Source organism: Python bivittatus, unplaced genomic scaffold (assembly GCF_059951505.1).
Source record: "Python bivittatus isolate LINGU-HERP-01145 unplaced genomic scaffold, Pbiv_v1 ctg000480_np1212, whole genome shotgun sequence".
In the NCBI taxonomy this organism is placed as follows: domain Eukaryota; kingdom Metazoa; phylum Chordata; class Lepidosauria; order Squamata; family Pythonidae; genus Python; species Python bivittatus.
In genome coordinates, this window is record NW_028277075.1 from 58,605,431 (window position 1) to 58,626,541 (window position 21,111).

The following is a 21,111-nucleotide window of genomic DNA, read 5'->3' on the forward strand; positions in this document are numbered from 1 at the left end:
TACCTGATTCTCTTAGCTCAAGCCAGTACTCTCTGTTCAGGTTGTGAATTTGCTGAACACTGCTAATCCCTTACCTCCAAATTTCTCCCATTAGCCAAAAACCAGTTCCTAGGGTGGATCTGGTGACAGATAAACTGAATGAATTAGTACAGGTTAGAGAAAAGGAGTCATGACTTGCCTAACTAAGTAGATGTACAGATCAGGGCTGCAAAAATCAGGACAATTATTACATGGCACCAGAAAGAGTTAGCGTTGTGTATCATTTTGTTGTCACCTAGAGGTTGTACAGATTTTTGCATCCCACATCTGTCAATCATAGGTAAGGAAAGAAGAGAAGACAGACAGACAAATAGATGATAGATAAATAGATATCCCTCCCCCATTTCCCAGTGATGTCTTATCAAAGCCTACTCCAAATAAGAAAATTTGTTCATGGTAATTCACAGACATCTGGAGGGAACCAAGCGGATGAATTCTGTTCTGAAGTAATGTTCTTCAAGCAACTTAATTTTTAAAAGAAAACATTAAAAATCAAGATTGTTTATTCCCTAAAGAAAAGAAAATGAGTTAAAGTACTTATGATATTAAATATTGCCAATACACCATATGCTTTGTGCATTTGGCTGCTTATTATCATAGGCCAGTGTAGCACCATCTCAAGAGACCTCTTTCATGATGGACATTTAGTATGATAAATAAGATCTCATAGGAATTAAAGAAAACATAAGCTGCTTCCTAGTGCTAAAGGGTGAAGTTAATGCCCGAAGTACAGCCAAATTTGAAAACATTCCCAGGGCCTTTCTCCTTGCCCCTGCTTAATGTTCTCAGCTGCTTAAAAACAGATTTGGGTTACACACTAATTGTCCTTTTGGAGATAATCAGTGAAGAACTCCTATATGCTATCAAATGTTTCACTTACAGTACACTCAGTTTTAATCATTTCAATCCATTACATTTATTTACAGATATCACAGTAATTATCTTTCTTGATATCCTTCCTGTGGGAGACTTGAAATGCTGTACTGGTATTAATTGCATAGTTACATGGTGTTGTTGTAAAACTACTGTTTTATTTTATTCCTAATATACACACATAGTTTAGAGACCAATTCTATATCTAGGAGCAGGTGCTATTCAGCAAAGTGGAAATATGCATACAAAATCAGTATTAGTCTGATATTGTATAACAATATATTATTCCAGAAAATGTAACAATCAGCTTTTGCAAGCCTGTACAAGCCAGCTTCAGCACACCACTGTGTGTCATCAACCTTCAGTCTTTGGACTAGCCTGTGTTTTACCTCCTTTGCATCTGTTTGCCCTCTCTTAAGCCCTGCTAGCCTTACCGTACCTATTTCCTAACTTCTCCTGTCTATCCTAAAAATGAAGGAAACATTCTGAAAATTTCAGCCTTTCCCATTCTAGTGACATCACTACATTATCATCTTTCCTATAACCCTCAGAGGCTTTTTTTTTCTTCTTAAAGTATCCTCTCAGCTATAATGCAGTTCCTCATTCCTGACATACACATTTATTTTATAGTAAATAACATTGTTTTCAATGCATTTTTTAAAAAGATTAAGATTAGAATACTAGACTGCAACATTTCTTTCATAGGTAAGAACTACGTAACTCTGATTGTCTTTATATTATTCAATTTATTATTCATACCAAACAATTATTAAACAGTAACAGTCATTAGGTCTGAAATACAGGCAAGCAAATTTCATGGAGGAAGCTCTTCTCTGTATACCTACATCTTTTAGGTCTAACATATATAAAGCATTATTTACTGTATCAGGGAAGGAATTTTCAGCTACTGGCATTTAAACTGGTCCTCAGAGGATCATCTGGAACTGCAAGTCAATTACTTCTTTATGTATTATTAAGTATTTGGCTCTTAGTTTTCACATTATTTGTTAAAAATCTGAAATTGTTTCAGGCTTTGTTTCATTAACTTAAGTGGAATAAAAATGTCAAAGTGCTGTAAATGTTTTATAATAAAACACAATTCTTGTCTGTTTATAATGTTTAAAGATGGGGGGAATCATGAGTCTATCAAATTCTGTGATGATATAAAACTGATACAACCAAAATATACAACCAAAAGTTAAGGAAGGAAACAAACAGTCCAGAGCATGTCCACCCTAGCAACCAATATCCAGATACAGAAAACAGCATCAGATAAACAGTCAAGGAATAAATAACACCCTAATCAAGGAACCATCAAGGAAGAAACCACAACCCAACCAAGACAGGCAGGGCAAGTTATTGTATACAAACAACCAGCAAACTCTGCTCTCCCATGCACTAAGATGTTACCTAGCCTAGTAATGAAATATAAGAGAACATCAAGAACACAACAGTTCAATCCTGAGCTATACATATTTTCCACTATTGATATAAAATAGCTTCCTCCAATGACAGTCCCAATTCAGGAAAGTAAAATTGAATAAATTACATGCTATTGGCCTAAAAGCTAGAAGAAATGTATTCACAATAATAATAATAAAAAAACAGTGAAATCAGTGATTTCATGACACAAGGCTTTTAATTGTAATTATAGTCACTATATCCATATCTTACAATAGTTATTAGCCTGTCATGCAAAGGAAGGTCCATGTATCTATGATTGTATGTATGATTGTTCTGTTTTGACCATAAGTAAGAAGATGTTAAACAATAATTGGGCTTGGTACATTTGGGCTTGGAATGTTGTGTAAATTGAAGTTTGTAAACCATGATTTTCATATAACATTATGTGCTAACCCAGTCAATTTGACAACAGCAAACCATAGTTTAGCATGATTTGTGAAGCCAGCTATTTTTTGGAGATATATCTCATTGCTTTGATTTTGTTTCATGCAAGCACATTAACTAATACTGATCTGGCTGCTTGAAAAAGGCTTTCTTTAAATCTCTAAGACCACTGAGAACATTTGCACATTTTTGTTAACCCTTTTAAGTGTAGAAAAAGGGATACTTTTATCTCAATGTTAAGGTATAGCACAAATATATTTCTAACACTGAAAAGATAAAGTAGAAATCAAAAGGCTGTGAAATCTTTCTTTTTTCAGATAATTGAAGAAATAGTGTTTATGTGATAGGATTTGCTCTCTCTCCTCATTTTGCTTCAAGAAAGTCCTCCCAATCCTTTGGATTGGATTTTTGAGGGTTCATGAAGAATTCTAGGTGGAAGGGAACAAATGATTTGATGATGAACTGGCAGGGCAAATTCATTCTATCGGCAGTTGTCATTTACATTTTTATAAAAAATATACAATTAGTCTTGCCTTTGAAATATAATTTCTAAAGACTATATAATTTCTTAATGCCGTGGCAGTTTTGTTGGTGTATTATTAATGGAACTGATTCCTCAAATATGCAGTAAACTAACTGAAAATTAATATTTACAGTTATATAAAAACTCAAACTGATCATTGTGGAAAAAAAGGAAGTGGACTACTTACTTGATATGGAGGTATAAAGAGCAAAAGCCTTAAGACTAGTCATTTCCTTTTGCCGAGTTTCTTCCACACTACTATGAAAAATGTGTTCCCAGGCATAGAGCTTAAGAAGTTTTATGCCTCGAAGCATTTCATTTGTTTTCTTCAACCTCTCATTGGAATACTCCTGGATGTGGCATAAAAATTTTGGATTATAGAGAGATCATAAGATATAGTATTACATAACAATCCATGGTAGTGCAAATTGGTTGCAAAAAGACCTATGCTTCAATTTTGATTTAAATACTTCTTCCACTCTACATATATTTATTTAATATATTTCTATGCCACCACAATCAAAAGAAACTCTCAGTGGTTACATAGAATAATTCAGATTAAAATATCCACAGTAGGGGTAAAAACATCAACAAAAACAATAAGAATATAAAACCATACAACATAAACTAAAAATAAAATAAATAAAATAAAGATGGCAATGTTCACATCTAGGGAAAGCCCTCCAAAACAATTCAGTCTTTAAGAACTTCCAAAAGACCAATAAAGAGGGAACCAATCTGATCAGCGCTGCTATGGAGCAGCAACATCACCCGCACCTCCTGAAGGTGCAGGATTCTCTCCCTGGTGGATCTAACTAGCCACGCTGATGTTGACAGGAGTAGGCAATTCTGAAGGGACTGTGACGCCAAGGTATAAAGGGCTTTATATGTTAGCACCAAAACCTTAAATTGCATCTGGAAACCAATCAGTAATCAATGCAGAGTCGGAAAAACTGGTGCAATGTGCTCCCAATACTGGGAGCCCAAAAGGATGTGTGCTGCTGCATTTTGGACCAAATGTAGTTTCCAAATACTCTTTAAGAGAAGCTCCAAATAGAGTTGGAAGCTTCATTGTTAAATCTGGGCGTTATATATCCAATGTCAATGCTCACTAAGTTGATTACCTGGCATATCTGCACAGCTTTCCATTGGTTCAGTTTTGTGTGGAAAACAGATATTTATTTCGTTAACAGTACCAGATTTTTGTTTCAGAAAGTGAAAAAGCAAAACTATATCCTTTCTCTCTTTTTTCAATTTGGTGGGTAGATATTTTGAAAATCTAAGTAGATTAAACAATAGTAAAGATACAATCCTCTATCCTTATCTGTAAATTTGTCTCACTCAACAGAACTGACTTTTGAGTGGATATTTGGACTGTATATGATATAAACAAACTACAGCAAAAACACTTTCATAGATCTGAAATTACAAATTTATAGTCTGAAATTGTGAAATTGAATGGGCATAATAATCTTGGCAGAACTTACCAGTGTGCTTCTTTGAGCTTGTGAAAGTTTTGTGGCTACAAAGTATTGGACAGGGGCCAGCACTATGATTACTGCTGCTCCAATTAAGGCACTGATTCCAAGCAAATAGTAGAGCAGAAGAACTCCAACAATGATCTGAAATGATGGAAAGAGAAGGGACATTGAATTGTGCAATCAATGCAATTCCAAAACTGGACAGTAAGTGCATTTAGGAGGATGGGAGGTTCTAGACATGCCATCAGCTGTTATTTTTGGAGGGAGACATAGACTCCCCTCCAGAAAAACAAAGCATACTCCACCTCAGAATAATTGCAAAATCAGGGAGAAAAGCTATGAAGATTCAACTAATTTACACCTCATGATCCCATGGAAGGGTAGTAGGCAAACATTTTACATTGATCTCTGCTCCCATGGGCTAAAGTTAAATAATAATCCATTCATTTTCTTACCTGTACAGGCATAGCCCAGAGATTAGGACACAGGAAGAAGAACCACATTAGCTGGTTTGTGTCTATAGCAACCAGGTTACAGATCTGACCTGAGGTCATTTCCCCCATGGACATGTTGGAGGTTGATAGTCTCATGATCTTATTATAGATTTTTGTCTATAATGAAAATGTTCAGTTTTATTTGAAAGAGGAAAAACAGATTTCCACATCGATAACATCTTGTTATATGTTGATAACATCTGTAACCAATCATGATGATACCAGAACATTGGCATGATCACAGTGATGTGATCATAAGAATGTTGACAATGCTGAGATTACATACTTGCATCAGGATATCTAATACAAATAGATACATTGCAGCATTTTTATATAATTAAGCTTATTCAAAAGAAATGCTTATTTCATGCTATGTGACTTACATAATAGTAGTATTGAATGTGAGTAAAGTTCCAACAGATTATGAAAGTTACTGATTACAAGTTATGTTTTATATCCTAATGCTAGGATATAAAATGTAGATGCTAACAGTTTGACAGTAACATTAGCATGGAGATTATAGAATATACTTCCTCCATAGTTCCCTCTGCACTAATCTGGTTTTATATATGGGAGGCAGCCCACTGATTATTAGTAGGTATTTCAGAAATTTCAGTCTGAGAAACTTGAGTTGGCTGTAGTGGCCAACATTCTTTAGATGTTGAAAAGATCTTCAATATGGTACACATTAAATTTTTGGAACATGTTTTAGAAAAAAAATTCTCCACACCCACACCCAGGTGCACATATAAATTATGTGTGTGTGCATGTGTGTGTGTGTATGTATGTATATGAACATATATATGTATGGTGGTACTTTAATTCCTCAGCCAGAGTTATTACAAATGATATTATTTCTTTGTCTATTAGAATGCATCATAGAACTCAGTAAGGATATCCTTTTTCTCCTCTTATATTCAATTTGGTATTTGGTCCTGTGCTATTAGGCAATCAAAGAAATTTTGCATGTCACAGTGGCTGGCATGAATATAAATTGATACAGAATATGGATGATATTCTGGGAATTATTGATAATTTTCAAGATTCATATCTAAATTTGTGAATTTTTTACAACAATGTGGTAAAAATGTAACAGGTTATTCAGTTACATTTGAATAAATGTAATATACTTCCAATTAGATCATAGACACCTATAGAAATGTGTAAATAATGAGATCTGTCTATTGTCCAAATCTCTTTAAATACCTTGGAATATGTATTCCCAGGAAGATATTTTTGTTAGTAACTATTTCAAATTAAATAGGAATTTAGTATTGCCATAAATAGATGGCTGAAAAATCCTATGCGTTTATGAGGAGGAATAAATAAATATAATTTTTAGACTAATTTTTATTTAAGCAGAATTCCTATGTTAAGATCTCTCAGATATTTTAAACAGATTGATATTTTTGAGGAAATTTCACCCAGGTTTTCAGTAGCTAAACTAAGATTTAGAACAACAGTGAAGGTCTCACACAGCCTTCATTTGATATAAGGGGATAATAATGAACAAATCAACCTATATTTCTCATTCTTATCCAGTTGGATCCCCTTCCAGCTCCACTGTATTCCAACATATAGTAGAGGCCATGTTAGAGAAAGCTGTCATATATCATTTATTTAACACAATTTGATCTTTAAAAGAATAAGGTTCAATTAGAAAAAAAAATCAGTCAAAGCCGATATGGTATAATTAAATGTAATACTTTGATTCCATTCTTTTTTGGAATTGAAAGATTACATTCAACATGCATTAAAAAAAGATGGTGTCCTTTTTCTTTCACAAAAAGCCACTGCTACCCAACCAGAATTAGGAATGTACTTTCCAGGATCACATTTAAAGTAATATGAATGTAACAAGATAATGTGATAGAATAATTTAACATTTGGGGGGGGATGCCTTCAAGTCAGTTTTGACTCCTGGTGACTGCCTGAACAAGTCCCTGCAGTTTTCTTGGCAAGATTCAGAAGTGGATTGCCACTGCCTTCTTCCTAGGGCTGAGAGAAAGTGACTGGCCCAAGGCCACCTAGCTGGCTTTGTGCTTAAAGTAGGACTAGAACTCACAGTCTCCTGGTTTCTAGCCTGGTGCCTTAGCCACTACACTACATTGGCTCTCAATTTAATTGTTATTGTTGGTAATTAATTATTACTATTTCTGGTATTAGAGGTTCATTTTGCTTCCTTTTTTCTTGCTTTCCTTCCTTTCTTAATACAGAAACCCAAGCCATGATCTATATGTCAGCCTTTCTTTGATATATTGCCATCTTCACTGAATACCTTTGATTCTGTTCTTTTTATTTTGAATATATTCAAAGAAGCCCCTTGACTTATTCTTCCGATCCCTCACTAATACTAGCTCAGTCTGAGTTTTAGCTTCCCTGATACCATCTGTACAAATCCATACCACCTGTGTGGGATTATTGTTTATTAATAAATGCTTTTTCCATAAAACCAGCTATAAAATAAAAATATTTCACAGCTATAAATCTGTAGGATATTTGAAATACCTGTATTGCTCCTCTCAGGTTAATTCCTGTTTCAATGGCCACATAGTATGATGCCTGGAGAAAGGTTCTTTGCAGTAGAAGTGCAAAAAAAAGGAGGACTGCCAAAACATAAGCATTGGCCAAGAATTCTTGAGAAGAAATGAAGAAAACACCTATTATTTTAGTCTGTAGAAAAAGAGAATAAAAAGCCATTAAAAATCTTTTTTGTTTTCACAGAATTCCTATAACTTCAATAGAACTTTAGCACAATGGCAACTGCAGAAATATCTGAGTATATTTTAGCAAGCCATAGAACAATTACTGAAATTATTTACAAGATCTTGCAAATGGGAAAGATGGTAAATATATAATCTAATTTTGAATTACAGTGCTAGATCCGTAACAAAATAATCTGTTTATTGTTAAAAATTACTTTCACTGTGTTTCCCATACTGAAGTCAGCCTTATTTCTGTCAAAACAATAAGCAAGGTTTATTTCTATTTTCCGAAGTGTAACACTTCATTTTCCTGTTGAATTCTCATAGGACTGAAAGTTTCCCCAGGCAAAACAAACAAGGACATTCTGTATATATAAAAAACAAGCACATCAGGAAGAGGTTTATGCTGAAATTTTATCTGATATATAATTATCTACGTCCAAAGAATTTTAGTGTGGGAATGTCAGGTAAGTTAGCCATCATTAGCAGAACAAAATGACAAAATGAGGTGGTTTTTTAAATGTATATTCTCAAGCTTTAAAGCATGTGTTTTGAATCTAGGGCAGAGAATAACGTCTACAGTGTGTCTCTTCACATGCAGAATTCAGCAAATAGCCAGAGGCATTAAAAATCCCCCTTTTGTTTATCTATGGAAGTTTTCCTAAGTAAATTTTGTAACTAGCGCATGATGGAGATAATTCTGGAAATTTAGGCCAGAAAACCATTGTGCGTCATCTTTTTTATGGACTGTATTACTTTGCACTATATGCTGTATGATAATTTTAGAAATATTGGGCATATAGTTAAAAACACTATTTTGCTATTTTCAGAATTATGCTGGCAATTGGAAATTATAATAACGTAAAGTGCTTCATTTTGCATATAAGATTATCACTTGTGTGTTCTCAGTACTAATAAAATCAAAGTTAAAAGCAATGAGAGAATAGCAGTGACTAAAACTTAGCATCTGAAGTTTGCTTTTCAACAATATGCGACTGCCCTTGTGAGAGGTTAAAGAGACTGTATGTGTCTGGCGTTAGCTTTGTATTACACTTGTATATCAAGAATAACCTTGACTGAAAGACAGAAGCATCAGGATAATTTCATTTAACTGACTCTTCAGGAATGTATGTGAGAAGCAGAAAGATGTAGTGGAAGGAAGTTCTTAAGATACAGTAAAGTGTTGAACGGGGCCATTAAATGAAACATAATAAATTTGTGCCTATCTCACCCATATCAGCTCTCCTTTCTGATTAGATATAAACTAGTTAGGTACTTTGAATATCTTACGCTGAATGCATATACATCAGGAGACTGGGCTGGGGGGTGGGGAATTTCTATTGAGTGCTATGGAATTCCCGCCATATATACATTGTATGCCTTCAGGGGACTGGATCATGCAACTGTGTTTAACCAACATAATGTAAATAATATTTGTTTGATTAATATCCCACCTTTCCTCTATTTGATCCCTAAAACAACGATCCTGTGAGATAACAGGAGACTGAAGGATACCCATTGGCTCAGCACCACACAGTGAGCTTCCATGGCAGAATATTGACTTGAACCTGGGTCTCCATGCTCCTAGTTCAATACTGTAAATACTAAATATGAACATATCTGTCCAAAATCCATTAAATATAAGATTTATTAGCTATTTTATGACCTGTGGCATAGAATTCAAGTTGGACAAATAGTAACATATTTGAGTGTGGGGGGAAAGTTAGTTTCTTCATATACCTAAACCAACAATAGATTTTAATATTTCAATTAATTAGAGTGATATCTTGAGAAATGATTTGCTCTTAACATAAGAAAATGATTGCGTTTATCATGCCTCTTTTCCCTCTGTTTTTTTTTAAACTTAAAAATCTTGTGGGCGTGACTGCATTCCCAAAATATGAGTGTTGGTTTCCAGACAAGTACTTCCTTTCTACTTTCTTTGTCTTGAACACTGCTTATTGTTCAAGTTATCAAAGTTCAAAGTTTTCTTTACCTTGCTCAAAACATCTCTTCCTCCCATCATAAGTAATTAACGTTAATGCATTTTTAAAAGACCCGGAAACTGCTGCATGCCTTCCTCTTTTCATCAAGTGGATTTTGCTACACATATTACAGTGAATATTGATATTGAAATCAATTTCTTGTTTTAATCACTTGGTGTCAAGCTGAGTGCTGATAAACAACCCCTCCCCCCAACATTTTATAGTCTTGATTTTTAAAGCAAGTGCATCCTTTTATTTGATTATTTCCCACAAGGCTATTGCATTACAGCATCATTTTTTGAAGTCTTTAACTTCAACAAGATCTAATTGCTTCAAAACAAAAATTTTAATTTAGCAAAGTCAAAGTAGTGTAATGGCACAAAACTAAAGTTGCAGGCTATGCTAAGTTACTTTGAGAACTATGATTTATCAGTAATATGGTCAAATCCTATGAGATATCATGAGATATGGTATGCATTCAAGAATGCCTACAGGCTGTGGTCAGAAAAGTCAAGATGATGGCCAGGATGATGTGATTGAAGGTCCAGATGTTTTTTATGTGTAGGTTGCATGTGTATGTGTGACGCATGTAAAAAACAGGCAAAGCTTCGATCACTCACTTGTGGCCACCATCTGGACTTCTTTTTTACTATATCCTGTGGACTCCCTATTTGCATTCATTGTGCTTTTCATAACAAGAAGCTGTAGGCAGATCGCATTTGTAATGAAAAAAGAATGGGCAAACGTACAGTACCTACTGTATGTAAATATGCCTAAATGCTATGGGAGACTTTTCTCAAAGGCAGTACATTCACAAGAAATTAGTAAAATTAACCATGGGTTTCTTTTTTCAAAAATATTGTTCTGTCTTATTAAACTAGTGTGTGTGTGTGTGTGTGTGTGTGTGTGTGCGCGCGCGCGCGCATGCATGTGTGAGAGGGAGATTCTTATATTAGGCATTTATATTTCTGTGGCAAAAAGTCTTAAAACTAGTTAATAAATGTTTCATAATGTTATTATTGCTTAAAGAGAAGAGTGACAAATAAAACATTAAAGTAACAGTGATATGGAGAGAAAGAGAGAGGGAGACAGAGGTAGGTTGGGAAGAGGGTAGAGAAATGAGAATGAAAGAGATGGTTATGAAAATAAATTCACACTTTCAAAGTTATGATATTTTGGTGAGATTATTCGTAATGTCATTCTCTGTGCTCTCTTAGAGAGGCTACCTGTATTAAATGGTGAGGTTAGCCACACTTTATTAATAATGCTTATATAAATGATAAAGCATTAAAGCAGAAAAGCTTTGTGTTACCACAGGAACCACTGGATCATTCTATAAATCACTAGGGTGCTTACCTTCTAAATATGTTATTTGAGATAGAGCAGAATCTTTCTCTATAATAAATTACATTATTTCTTTTATTCTTTTGAATAATTTTAATCTATGGTCCAAAGCACTGTTATTGATTCCTCTTCCCAAATACTGACTTGTTGAAGAAAACATGAGAATATCAGTATACTGTTTTAAAAGCTACAATTATGAAAATTATCTATTTCCATTCTATTATACAAATGCCAATCCATTTACCATACTGCATATTTTCAATCAAACTGACTAGTCGTTTAGGGAGTCTTAAAGAAAATTCATTAGCTGAGACAAAAAAATTGCTCATCTCTTAATCTTAAAGCTTTTTTTGAACTTGTATTTATAAAAACTTTTTTTGGGTGGGGAGCTGACAGTATAACTTGAGGGGGAAGCTGAGAGTATGACAACAAAGTATAGTCTAATTTTCCTTGGATATAATTTTCTTGCAACACCTTGTTCCTTTATTGACCTTTCCAATAAGATGGCCCTCAAGACTGTCATGGAAATGCTTTGTCACAACAAAATCTGTTTTTTCTTAGTTGCTGTGTACAAAAAAAAAAGGAAAAAAAAGCCATTACAATTGTCTGGGAGATCTGCATGTTTCCCATTCTAAAGCTTCTTTGTTATAGGAAAATGATAATCCTGGGAATGGGAAAATGTAACTGTTGGTTTAAATGCTGTATTTTATTTTTGACAGCCTTATGGTCATCTCTTGTGGCTTACTGCCAGTTGGAGCAGAGTCAAAGCCAAAACTGAGTGACTCATTCACTCATGCTCATTCACTCACGCACACAAAAGGGAAGAGGAATCAGTTACCACAGGGGTGGTCGAGAGAGCAAGAGTGGATTTGAAACATCCACATGTCCTCATATAATTAAGCCAGGGACCACGCATTCTGTAGCTGAAGTTTAGAAAAAGTGAGTTGAACAGGTCTATAACAAAGAAAAACCTGACAAATGTTTTAAAAATGATTCAAAGATAGTACCTGGGGATGGAAAGTGTTGTTTCCTTTCCTAACATGAACAATCCCAGAGATACAAAGTGGACCAGCAAATCCAAGCAAATCTGCCAGAATACGGAAAGTGCTGCTTAGCACCAAAGGTCTTCCAAAACCATAGCAGAGGGCACACCAAATACTCTTGGATCCTTGTGGGTATGGAGTGTCTTTATTCTGTCCAATAATAATAAATATTATTAAAAACTGTCAATTCAGGGGGGAGGACATTTTAAAAATGTCACATTCTAAAATAAATAAAACATACAGATTGTTTTATAAGTCTTGACCTTTACTAGAAGAGATTATAATTGTTTTGTTTTCTTACAAGTTCAAGTAGGCCATGGGAGAAGGGGAAATGAGTTAAAATGACCGTTCCAATTTGTTACCATTCAATTATAGATCTCTCTCTAACAATTAACTCATAATTACTTCACTTTGTATTATTTTATGTTAGAAAAGCATTCCTATACTGTATGAAATCCATTTGTTTTGTAGTCATACCTTTTGTGCTTGAAAAGCCTCATTAAGGCGCATGTAATTGGTTAAAGCTCTCATTGCAATAGGCAGTTTGCCTATAGCCTTCAAATCTATTGGTTTCTTGTGGGCAGTTTTAATGAAAGTATTCATCCACCAGTATGTTCCTTTGGACAGGAGATTCACAAAAGGCTGCAGGAATCTGACTCCAAGATCCTGAAGATCCTCAGGAGGTTTAACTTCTTTGGGTTTTTTGAAGAAAACGTATCTCTAAATTTCATAAAGGCAAAAAGATCAGCAAATTAATGTGAAGGCAGATAAAATTACCATTATTCTGTCATTATTCCTCTGCTCAGGATGACCAGGCAATCATGAATTTTAGAGTTTGCATTTCTCAAGGGGTTCTTTATTTTCCAGTATTTGAGTGGAAAAGTTACTCAAACAGCAAAATGCAGATCCTCTAAAACCAAAATGATATAATATGAAATTTTAAAAATGCTTTGGCTAAGCTACTTTTACAATGGAAAAGGTTTTTAAAAAAACATAATAACTAGAATTCATCCACATGTAATATCATCCAATAGGTTGATGACTTGGAAAATAGTAAATATTTGTCTGACTAGTGCTGTGTCTCTATTAGATGCCATTCATCCTAGGAGTCAAAAGTTAAGCTCAATTTGGACTGATAAGCATTTTTAAATTCCAACAATTCCAGGGTATTGAATTATAATTTCTATCATAGTGTCATTACTGCTTGGAAAAAGATAGAGGTTTAAGCATTTTGCCTCCTATTCTGAGTAAATAATAAGAGTTAATTAAACTGATTTAGGGCTAGACTTACATAGCTTGCAACTTAATAACTTACCAGACCAAACCTCATTTTCATCAGAATGCATGAAAAAGATAGGACCTAAATGTAACTAGGTGGATATTATGTGATGCCCCATCCCTCCCACTTAAGAAAAAATATATATATGAACGTCTCAGAAAAGTATTCATAGAACTTCCAAACTATGGAATTTTTCTGGAAGTAACTAATGGTGAACAGCATTAATTCTCACTAATGCGAATAATTTATTTAATCTGATTCCAGATTTATTTTTGATGAATGAGTGCCAGACTGTTTGGAACCATCTTATGGAACAAACTAGTTTTATAAGTGTATTGTCGAAGGCTTTCACGGCCGGCATACGATGGCTGGTGTGGGTCTTCCGGGCTGTGTGGCCGTGTTCTTGAAGTTTTGTTTCCTAACGTTTCGCCAGCACCTGTGACCGGCATCTTCAGAGTGCAGGAGCACAGACTCTGGGCACAGAGAGAACTGCTCCTGTCTGTGCTCCTGCACTCTGAAGATGCCGGCCACAGGTGCTGGCGAAACGTTAGGAAACAAAACTTCAAGAACACGGCCACACAGCCCGGAAGACCCACACCAGCCATAGTTTTATAAGCCTTGCCTCAAAATGATTTCAACTGGCTAAAGTTCTGGCCAGCAGATCAAAGTGGAAAGAACCTAGCTCTCTAGTTTTCTCTCCTGTTCTTCTTCCCTAAGCTATCATGCACATACAATTAGCTCTTCTGTACGGATTATTTTCTGGGAGAATGTTGGTTTACATATCACTGAAGATTTATTTCTGTTTATTTCCCTAAAAGATAATCAAACATGAGAACCCATCACCCACTGTAACCCAAGGCCTGGGGAAAGAGCCAAATTGTCAGAGCTCTTTTGAATATGACCAAGGTGGGAGCTATATATATCTCAGGGGATGCTGTTCCAGAGGGCAGGTACTAAGCAGAGAAGACATGCTTCAGATGATACTGTCTGGTGGATAAGACCTGAAACATGCTGACTGCCTGATCATACTGGCTGGGCAGAAGCAACAAAGACAGCAGAAGATCCTTTAGAATTGAAATTTTAAACTTGAATCTGTTCATGCCAAAAAAAAAAAAAACTTTACTAATTTAAAAGTAAATTATAATTTTAATTTTAGATTAATTAAAAACCAATACATAATAATTTTAACTGAACTCTCATAGAATCCCTTTGAGCATCGTTGTATGTATAGGAATTTACCATATGTAAGATTTGTTGCGCTTTTAGGTAACATAGATTTAAGCTTTTAACTTTTAAATTCTCATAAATTTATTTGACAATCAGATTTCTAAAGAATAGGTCAGGAAATACAACTTACCCTCACTCGGATTACATTAATTTCTACAATTAGCAGCATTCCATAAAGTACAACTAAGAGTGCTGTGAGGCAGAATCGAAGCTGGAGTGGTCCAATATTATTATCACAAAACTTGACAAACTTGATGGTTTTGGTTATAAAAGCTAAAGTCCAGTAGAATAGCAAGGCTGTTGAAAACAAAGGAATAGTACTTGAGATGCTGATAATTACTGAAGACAAACTCAATTATATTATTTTAAAAAGGACCTACACTCTGAAGATTGATATAAGTATAATAAAGTAGATTGCAATGGTTACTAGAAAACCTGCATTGTTAACCCAAAATAATAGAGGGGCTTCTTTCTTATTGTTTATAATCTTTGATTCTCAATTTCAATGAAACATTCAATGTGTTGGTTTGTGTGTGAGGGAGAGTTGAAGAAATGCTAGTCAATTCATAGGGGGCAGAAAACAACCTTTGTGGACCTCAAATATACAGGTAGAACACAATCCTCAGAATTTTTTTTTAATTAATATAAAAAGAGATTACACAGGTATATGTTTAAGTCAACAATTTCAACATATTATCCTTTATTTAAAAATGTTTTCACATGCTTTTGGTAACATTTGAAATGTAAGAAGAAAATATGATTTTAAAAAAATCTGATTAAAGTAAAGAAAACGTAAGATTGAGTGCCAGGTAATTACTCAGATGCCAGACTGCTAAAAAAGGACATCATAGATGTTCATATTGAGAATACATATAAAACATTTTTTAAAAATAAAAAATGGCTTTTTCACCAATAAATTGAGCAATACAACAGATGATAACACTACACCTTCACACCAGTTTTCTGCCAGTTTAATCTTTTTTTAAAAAAATATAGCTTTTCAATCCCTTGAACACCAAGTGAATTTATGTGTGATATAAGGTTATGCAAAAATAAGTCTGTAGTTTTAGAAATCTGACAGCCATTCAGTCTAAGTTTATTAGAACTATCCTTGAAAATGCTACACTTCATTTAGAGCCAGGCTTCATCTCCATGGATGGTAGAGCTTGGTACCATTTTTTTTTTTTTTTAATGTGTGGCAAAGATAAATCTGGCAGCTTTTAAAGTGCCATGAAACTTGGCAAAGTTTACATTTTACAACGTGTGCCTCTTTTTGTTTATTCTGTTGCTGCAGCAAGCAATAATAACTAATCCTCTAGTAATTTTGATATGATCGTGCAACGCTTATTGGAGATCAAAAGACTTTTGTCCTAAAAGGTTTCATGTTTTTGAAACATGTGGGACTCATCTGGGGAGGCTTGCTGCTCAGGAAGTTTGAGTCGTCCACTAAGAATCAAACGAAATGGCATTCACCTAAGATAAGGAAGCTGCCCCTGATGGTTCTAGCAATAATTTCTTCTGAAGCAGGCTAGTAGCTCAGAGATTCAGAAATCAGTTAACATCTGAATTTGTATACTCCCCCCCCCACTCCTTAGTAACTCTTCCTGTCAAACATTAAATATACCATAATGTCCTTTGAGAATTTCAGATTCAGATACATGGGCTGATAGCATTTAAAACAAATAAAAACAAATAGCCTCAAACTATTTTAATGACTTTTGTTAACTTATGTCCTTGATAGACCTTATGTCTATCATGGGAAAGGGATGACTCTATTTAACTACTGTGATTTTTTTAAAAAGCCTTAAAAAGTTCTAAAGTTCTTTGACCTAATTAGGTAGCTCTTTGAAAATTGGCTCATTTATTCGGAGGCAAACAAAAGAAAGTTGCTTTAATTTACCATATTTCATGGACACCTATTCTAGCTTTCATTATTAAATTTCTTCTTCAGTCCTTACAAAAATGTTCCTACTCATTTTTTATTGAGTCTCTAGAGCAAGACAGCTCTTTATTGGTTGAGCAGCTGCAATAATTAATTTAAATTTAGTCTTACACAATTGTTAGAATTTTACTATCAATAAATAACTTTACTTCTATTACTCTAACACCATCTGTGAACAATAGAGTCATTTTTCATTTAGTGTTCATTGCATACATCAGCCTTGGAAAATCTACAGGTAGTCCTTGATTAATGATAGTAATTGGGACTGGAATTTCCATCGCTAAACAATGTGGTCATAAAGTGCGACATCACGTGACCACATCACTTAGTGGCAGCAATCCTGGCAGTTCCCATTACCATCATTAACTGAATCCCACCAGTTGTTTGGTGAGGACCCATCCCAACCCAAGCCATTCCTGGCTTGGTCCTGCCCAGCCCCCAGCCACAGTAAGGTAAGGGACTGCCTCCTCTTCAACTCTCCTCACCTGCCTATCTCCCCGCTATCTCTGCCCTTTTGGCCACCCTGCACTCCGCTGGCCCTGACACCCTGGGCTTTGCTTACCATGCTGCCCCCAGCTGACTGTCACTGTCTTCTTCCTCCCACTGCTGATGAGGCACGCCTGGCCTGGCACTGCCGCCCTCGTCTAAATTGCACCTAGCCTTGTCCAAATTGCATGTGGCCTTCTCACAAAGCTTTGGAAGGCTTCAAAGCCTCCCAAGAAGGCTGCATGCGATTTGGACAAGGCTGCACATGGCCTCTGGAAGAAGGCCTGGTGTGGCCAGCAGTCGCCTTGCAAAGTGCCAGACCAGGCACACCTCGTCAGCAGTGGGAGAAAGAAGACGGCAAAGGTCAGCTGGGGGTGGCAAAGCTGGAAGAGGCAGTAGAATGCAGGGCAGCCAAAAGGGCAGAGATGGGGGAGAGATAGGTGGGTGGGAGGAACTGAAGTGCCCCTGTGGTTGTAAGTGTGGGTGGGCTGCCAAGTGCCTGAATTTTGATCACATGATCACAAGGGTGCTGCAATGGCCGTAACTTCAGGGATTGGATGCAACTATTGGATGCATAACTTTGAATGGTCGCTGAACAAATGGTTGTTGTGAGGACTACCTTGCTTTCACCAAGACCTCTGCAGGAAAGCAAGGAAGCAAATGATGTGGGTCATGATGCAAACTTCACCATATGTGCCTGAATGCGGTTATACTTTCATAAACACAAAATCAGTTGCATAGCAAACTGCAGGACTGTCATAAAAAACACACTCTTCACTGGATTCCACCTTTGTATTTCAAATATTTTGAGCGCTAATGCAAAATAAACTAAACTCATTTAATAAAAGCAAAATAAAGGTATTAATAGCAATATAAGAGCACTATTGCAAAAAAAAAAAAAAGGTAATATGTGCGGGAAAAAGGTCTCACTCATCTGAATCTTTTAGGTGGTTTAAGAAAACCTGACAATAGCTAAAATTTCAGAGAAATAATACTAGAAAGGTCACACTTTCTTTCCCAGTCTCTAGGTTAGATCATCTATCATAGTTAAAGCTTTCTCAGTCCTAAATTTTGGCTTGCAGCCTAATGGAAATGAATGCACAATAATGAACTGAGTTCACTTGCTATTGCTTGCTTCAGTTAAAACATATGGCTAAAAAGAGAGGAAAAAAAGAGACAGGACAATTCTCAGAATGATTTTGTTTTCTTCTCCACACATTTTGGATAGAGGAAAACAGTTCCCTTAATTGAATTCAGGAGTTATGCAAAACAAACAATAATAATTGCCAATCATTTCCTAAATAAATGTAATATTTATGATCTATTCCTTTAGGAAAAGGCATAAAGAGGCAGCAGACAGTCAACTTACTCTTTACAATATTATGGAATGAGGATATTGCCATTTGTAGCTCTTTTCTGTACGTGTATGCATACAGATATAGAATACTACTGTTTAAGAGTGTACAATACTTTTTCACTAAAGTATTGTCCAGACTTGGAGAAATTAAAAGACTACCATATCATACAGATCACATACAATAAAAGAAAAGTTTTAATGCAGTAAGTGTATCCCTTATTTTAAAATACTAATGAAACGTGTACAGCCTTAACATAATTCCATCCTTGATACTTCCATATATATGCCATATCTATTAAACCGAGAATAAATAGGTGATGTTGTACTTAGTACAATCTTTCCTTAACAGTCTTTGCTGAATATTATAAATAACTCCTTAGGACAGACGTAGGACAGGGAGAGCTCTTCTGAGAATGAACCTGAAAATTATTCTGGGATCTTCAAATGTGCTGTTTTGAATATCAGAACTTCCATTGTATGTTAAAAGCCTGGAAAATGTTGTTTAATTAAACCATAGTAATTACAATGCACATTAATACGTTTTATTTTATTCTGCTTAATCCATATTCAACCATGGTTTGGCTTGGTTCAACTACTGTAAACTAGCATAAAATATTTATATGCTGTTGCCATATATGCAAACATAATAAATAATTAAATTTCAGTCCAGCCTTTCTCCAAATGTCATGCTAAGTTTCCCAAGTCAGCTGTCATTCAAGCACTGATGAGTATGTCCGGATTTGTTTAATTGCAGCATTGTGCTTGCAGTGCTTCTCACCATTTCCTTCTTAGCAGATTGCTTATTCCCTAGTCAAACATGTCATAAAAATAACATTTTAATTTCTCCAAGTCTGGACAATACTTTAGTGAAAAAGTATTATACACTCTTAAACACTAGTGTTCTATATCTGTGTAAATACATATGTCATATTTCAGGAGAGGAGCTTGGTACTCCACAGAAAAAGCTATATAATATAGACTGAAAACACTGTTTTCTCTTTCTCAGCAATATCAGACTAGCAGACTGCAGATTTTGCAGGGTTATCTTCAGTCTGAGATTGATTTATAATTTCTTATTACCAATCAAGTAGATAATTAGATCTTGACCTACTAGTCTATACGTGCATTACCAAGACCAGGTAGAGGGCTATGTACACAATACCAGTTTATATGTCTATGTGGTTTATGGATACACTTTTACCATATTATGGGCTTCTGTAAATCCCATATCCCACCATAGAGAGAGATACTCTTTGTCTGGCTCCTCTGGTGAGACCTGTCCAGTATGGTTGAACCACTGGCATAGCTGTCATCCTCCTCAGAGCATGCTAGCCCCACAACCATGTCAAGATGGTGCCTCACTTGGGGTTTATTATTATTATAAGTAGTAGTAGTAGTAGCTGCAGCAGCATTTTTTTTCCAGTAGCATATGGTTTTTCATTCATTTTATCTCCACAATGTTTTGAGGTAGGTTGGGCTGAGGGTGGACAGTCCAAATCCTTAACTACTTCATTAAATTTCATGGTTAAAAGTATGTGGAGATCTAACTGGCCCTACCTATGATCATCCATAATGTTCCAGCATGCTTAGAAGATGGACACACTTATTGTATCTGCTGATTGCTGACTAAGAACATCTATAAGGACACTGTGAGAACTACCAATCAAGTAGATAATTAGATCTTGACCTACTAGATGTCCCAATCTACAAGGACACTGTGAGAATTAAATAGTTCCTTGAGAACTATTCAAGGCACCTGTCACTTGGAGCCACTTGGAGTTGAACTCCAGCTGGATGGGCAGAAACAGGGTGACGCTCAACTCCAACTGGCAAGACCAAGTGGCTATGCATTCGTGGATCATTCTGTTCTGGGGACATCCCAACTTTAACTCTAGAAGAGATTGCATTTCCACAGATGGAACTGATGTGTAATCTGGATTTTTTTTTTCCTGAACTCACAGCTCTCCTCACAGTGTGAGGAGCTGGCAGCTGTGGCCAGGAAAGCCTTTGTACAGATTCATTTGCTGTGCCAATTATGCCCCTTCCTTTCTGTGAGGAGAGGCCTTTCTCACAGTCACTCACACCTTAGTCATCTTGCACATGGATTACTACACTGCACTCTACATGGGGTTACCCTTGAAAAGGGGACTCAGAAGCTACCTGGCAACATAAGTAGTTATGAGCATGCCTTGGTAAGAATGTGTTACACTCTGCTATGGACTTGCACTAGTTATCAGTGGGGTTCCAGTTGTAATTCAAAGATATGGTTGTCTCCTATAAGGCCCTACATGGCGTACGGCATGGATAGTTGTGGAACCCCTATCCTCAATTGTTTCTGCCCAGCTGGTAAGATCCAGCAAGGCTGGCATGTTCTGGATTCTGAAACAATGTCAACCTACAGGATCCAGGAGGCATGCCTTCTCTGTTGCTGCACCTGTCCTATGGAACAGCATTGCTCCTGAAGTCCTTATGGCCCTGACCCTGC

At 35.8% G+C, this 21,111-nt stretch overlaps 1 protein-coding gene across 7 annotated transcripts in view; it reads right to left on the reverse strand.

The window, feature by feature from the left end:
* ABCC8 (ATP binding cassette subfamily C member 8) overlaps positions 1-21,111 on the reverse strand; it is a 78,742-nt gene that overhangs the window by 50,568 nt on the left and 7,063 nt on the right. For 6 of the 7 annotated variants that reach the window (XR_015797093.1, XR_015797094.1, XM_088146017.1 and 3 more), the window contains 7 exons: positions 14,972-15,138; positions 12,813-13,055; positions 12,300-12,485; positions 7,767-7,931; positions 5,220-5,375; positions 4,771-4,905; positions 3,471-3,633 (listed from right to left, as the gene is read on the reverse strand). Coding sequence is in view for 5 of the 7 variants with exons in the window: in XM_088146017.1 (XP_088002143.1) it covers positions 3,471-3,633; positions 4,771-4,905; positions 5,220-5,375; positions 7,767-7,931; positions 12,300-12,485; positions 12,813-13,055; positions 14,972-15,138 (1,215 nt within the window). In the remaining 2 variants the exon portion in view is untranslated. The remainder of the gene's footprint in view (positions 1-3,470; positions 3,634-4,770; positions 4,906-5,219; positions 5,376-7,766; positions 7,932-12,299; positions 12,486-12,812; positions 13,056-14,971; positions 15,139-21,111) is intronic. The other variant, XM_088146018.1, reaches the window with a different exon arrangement.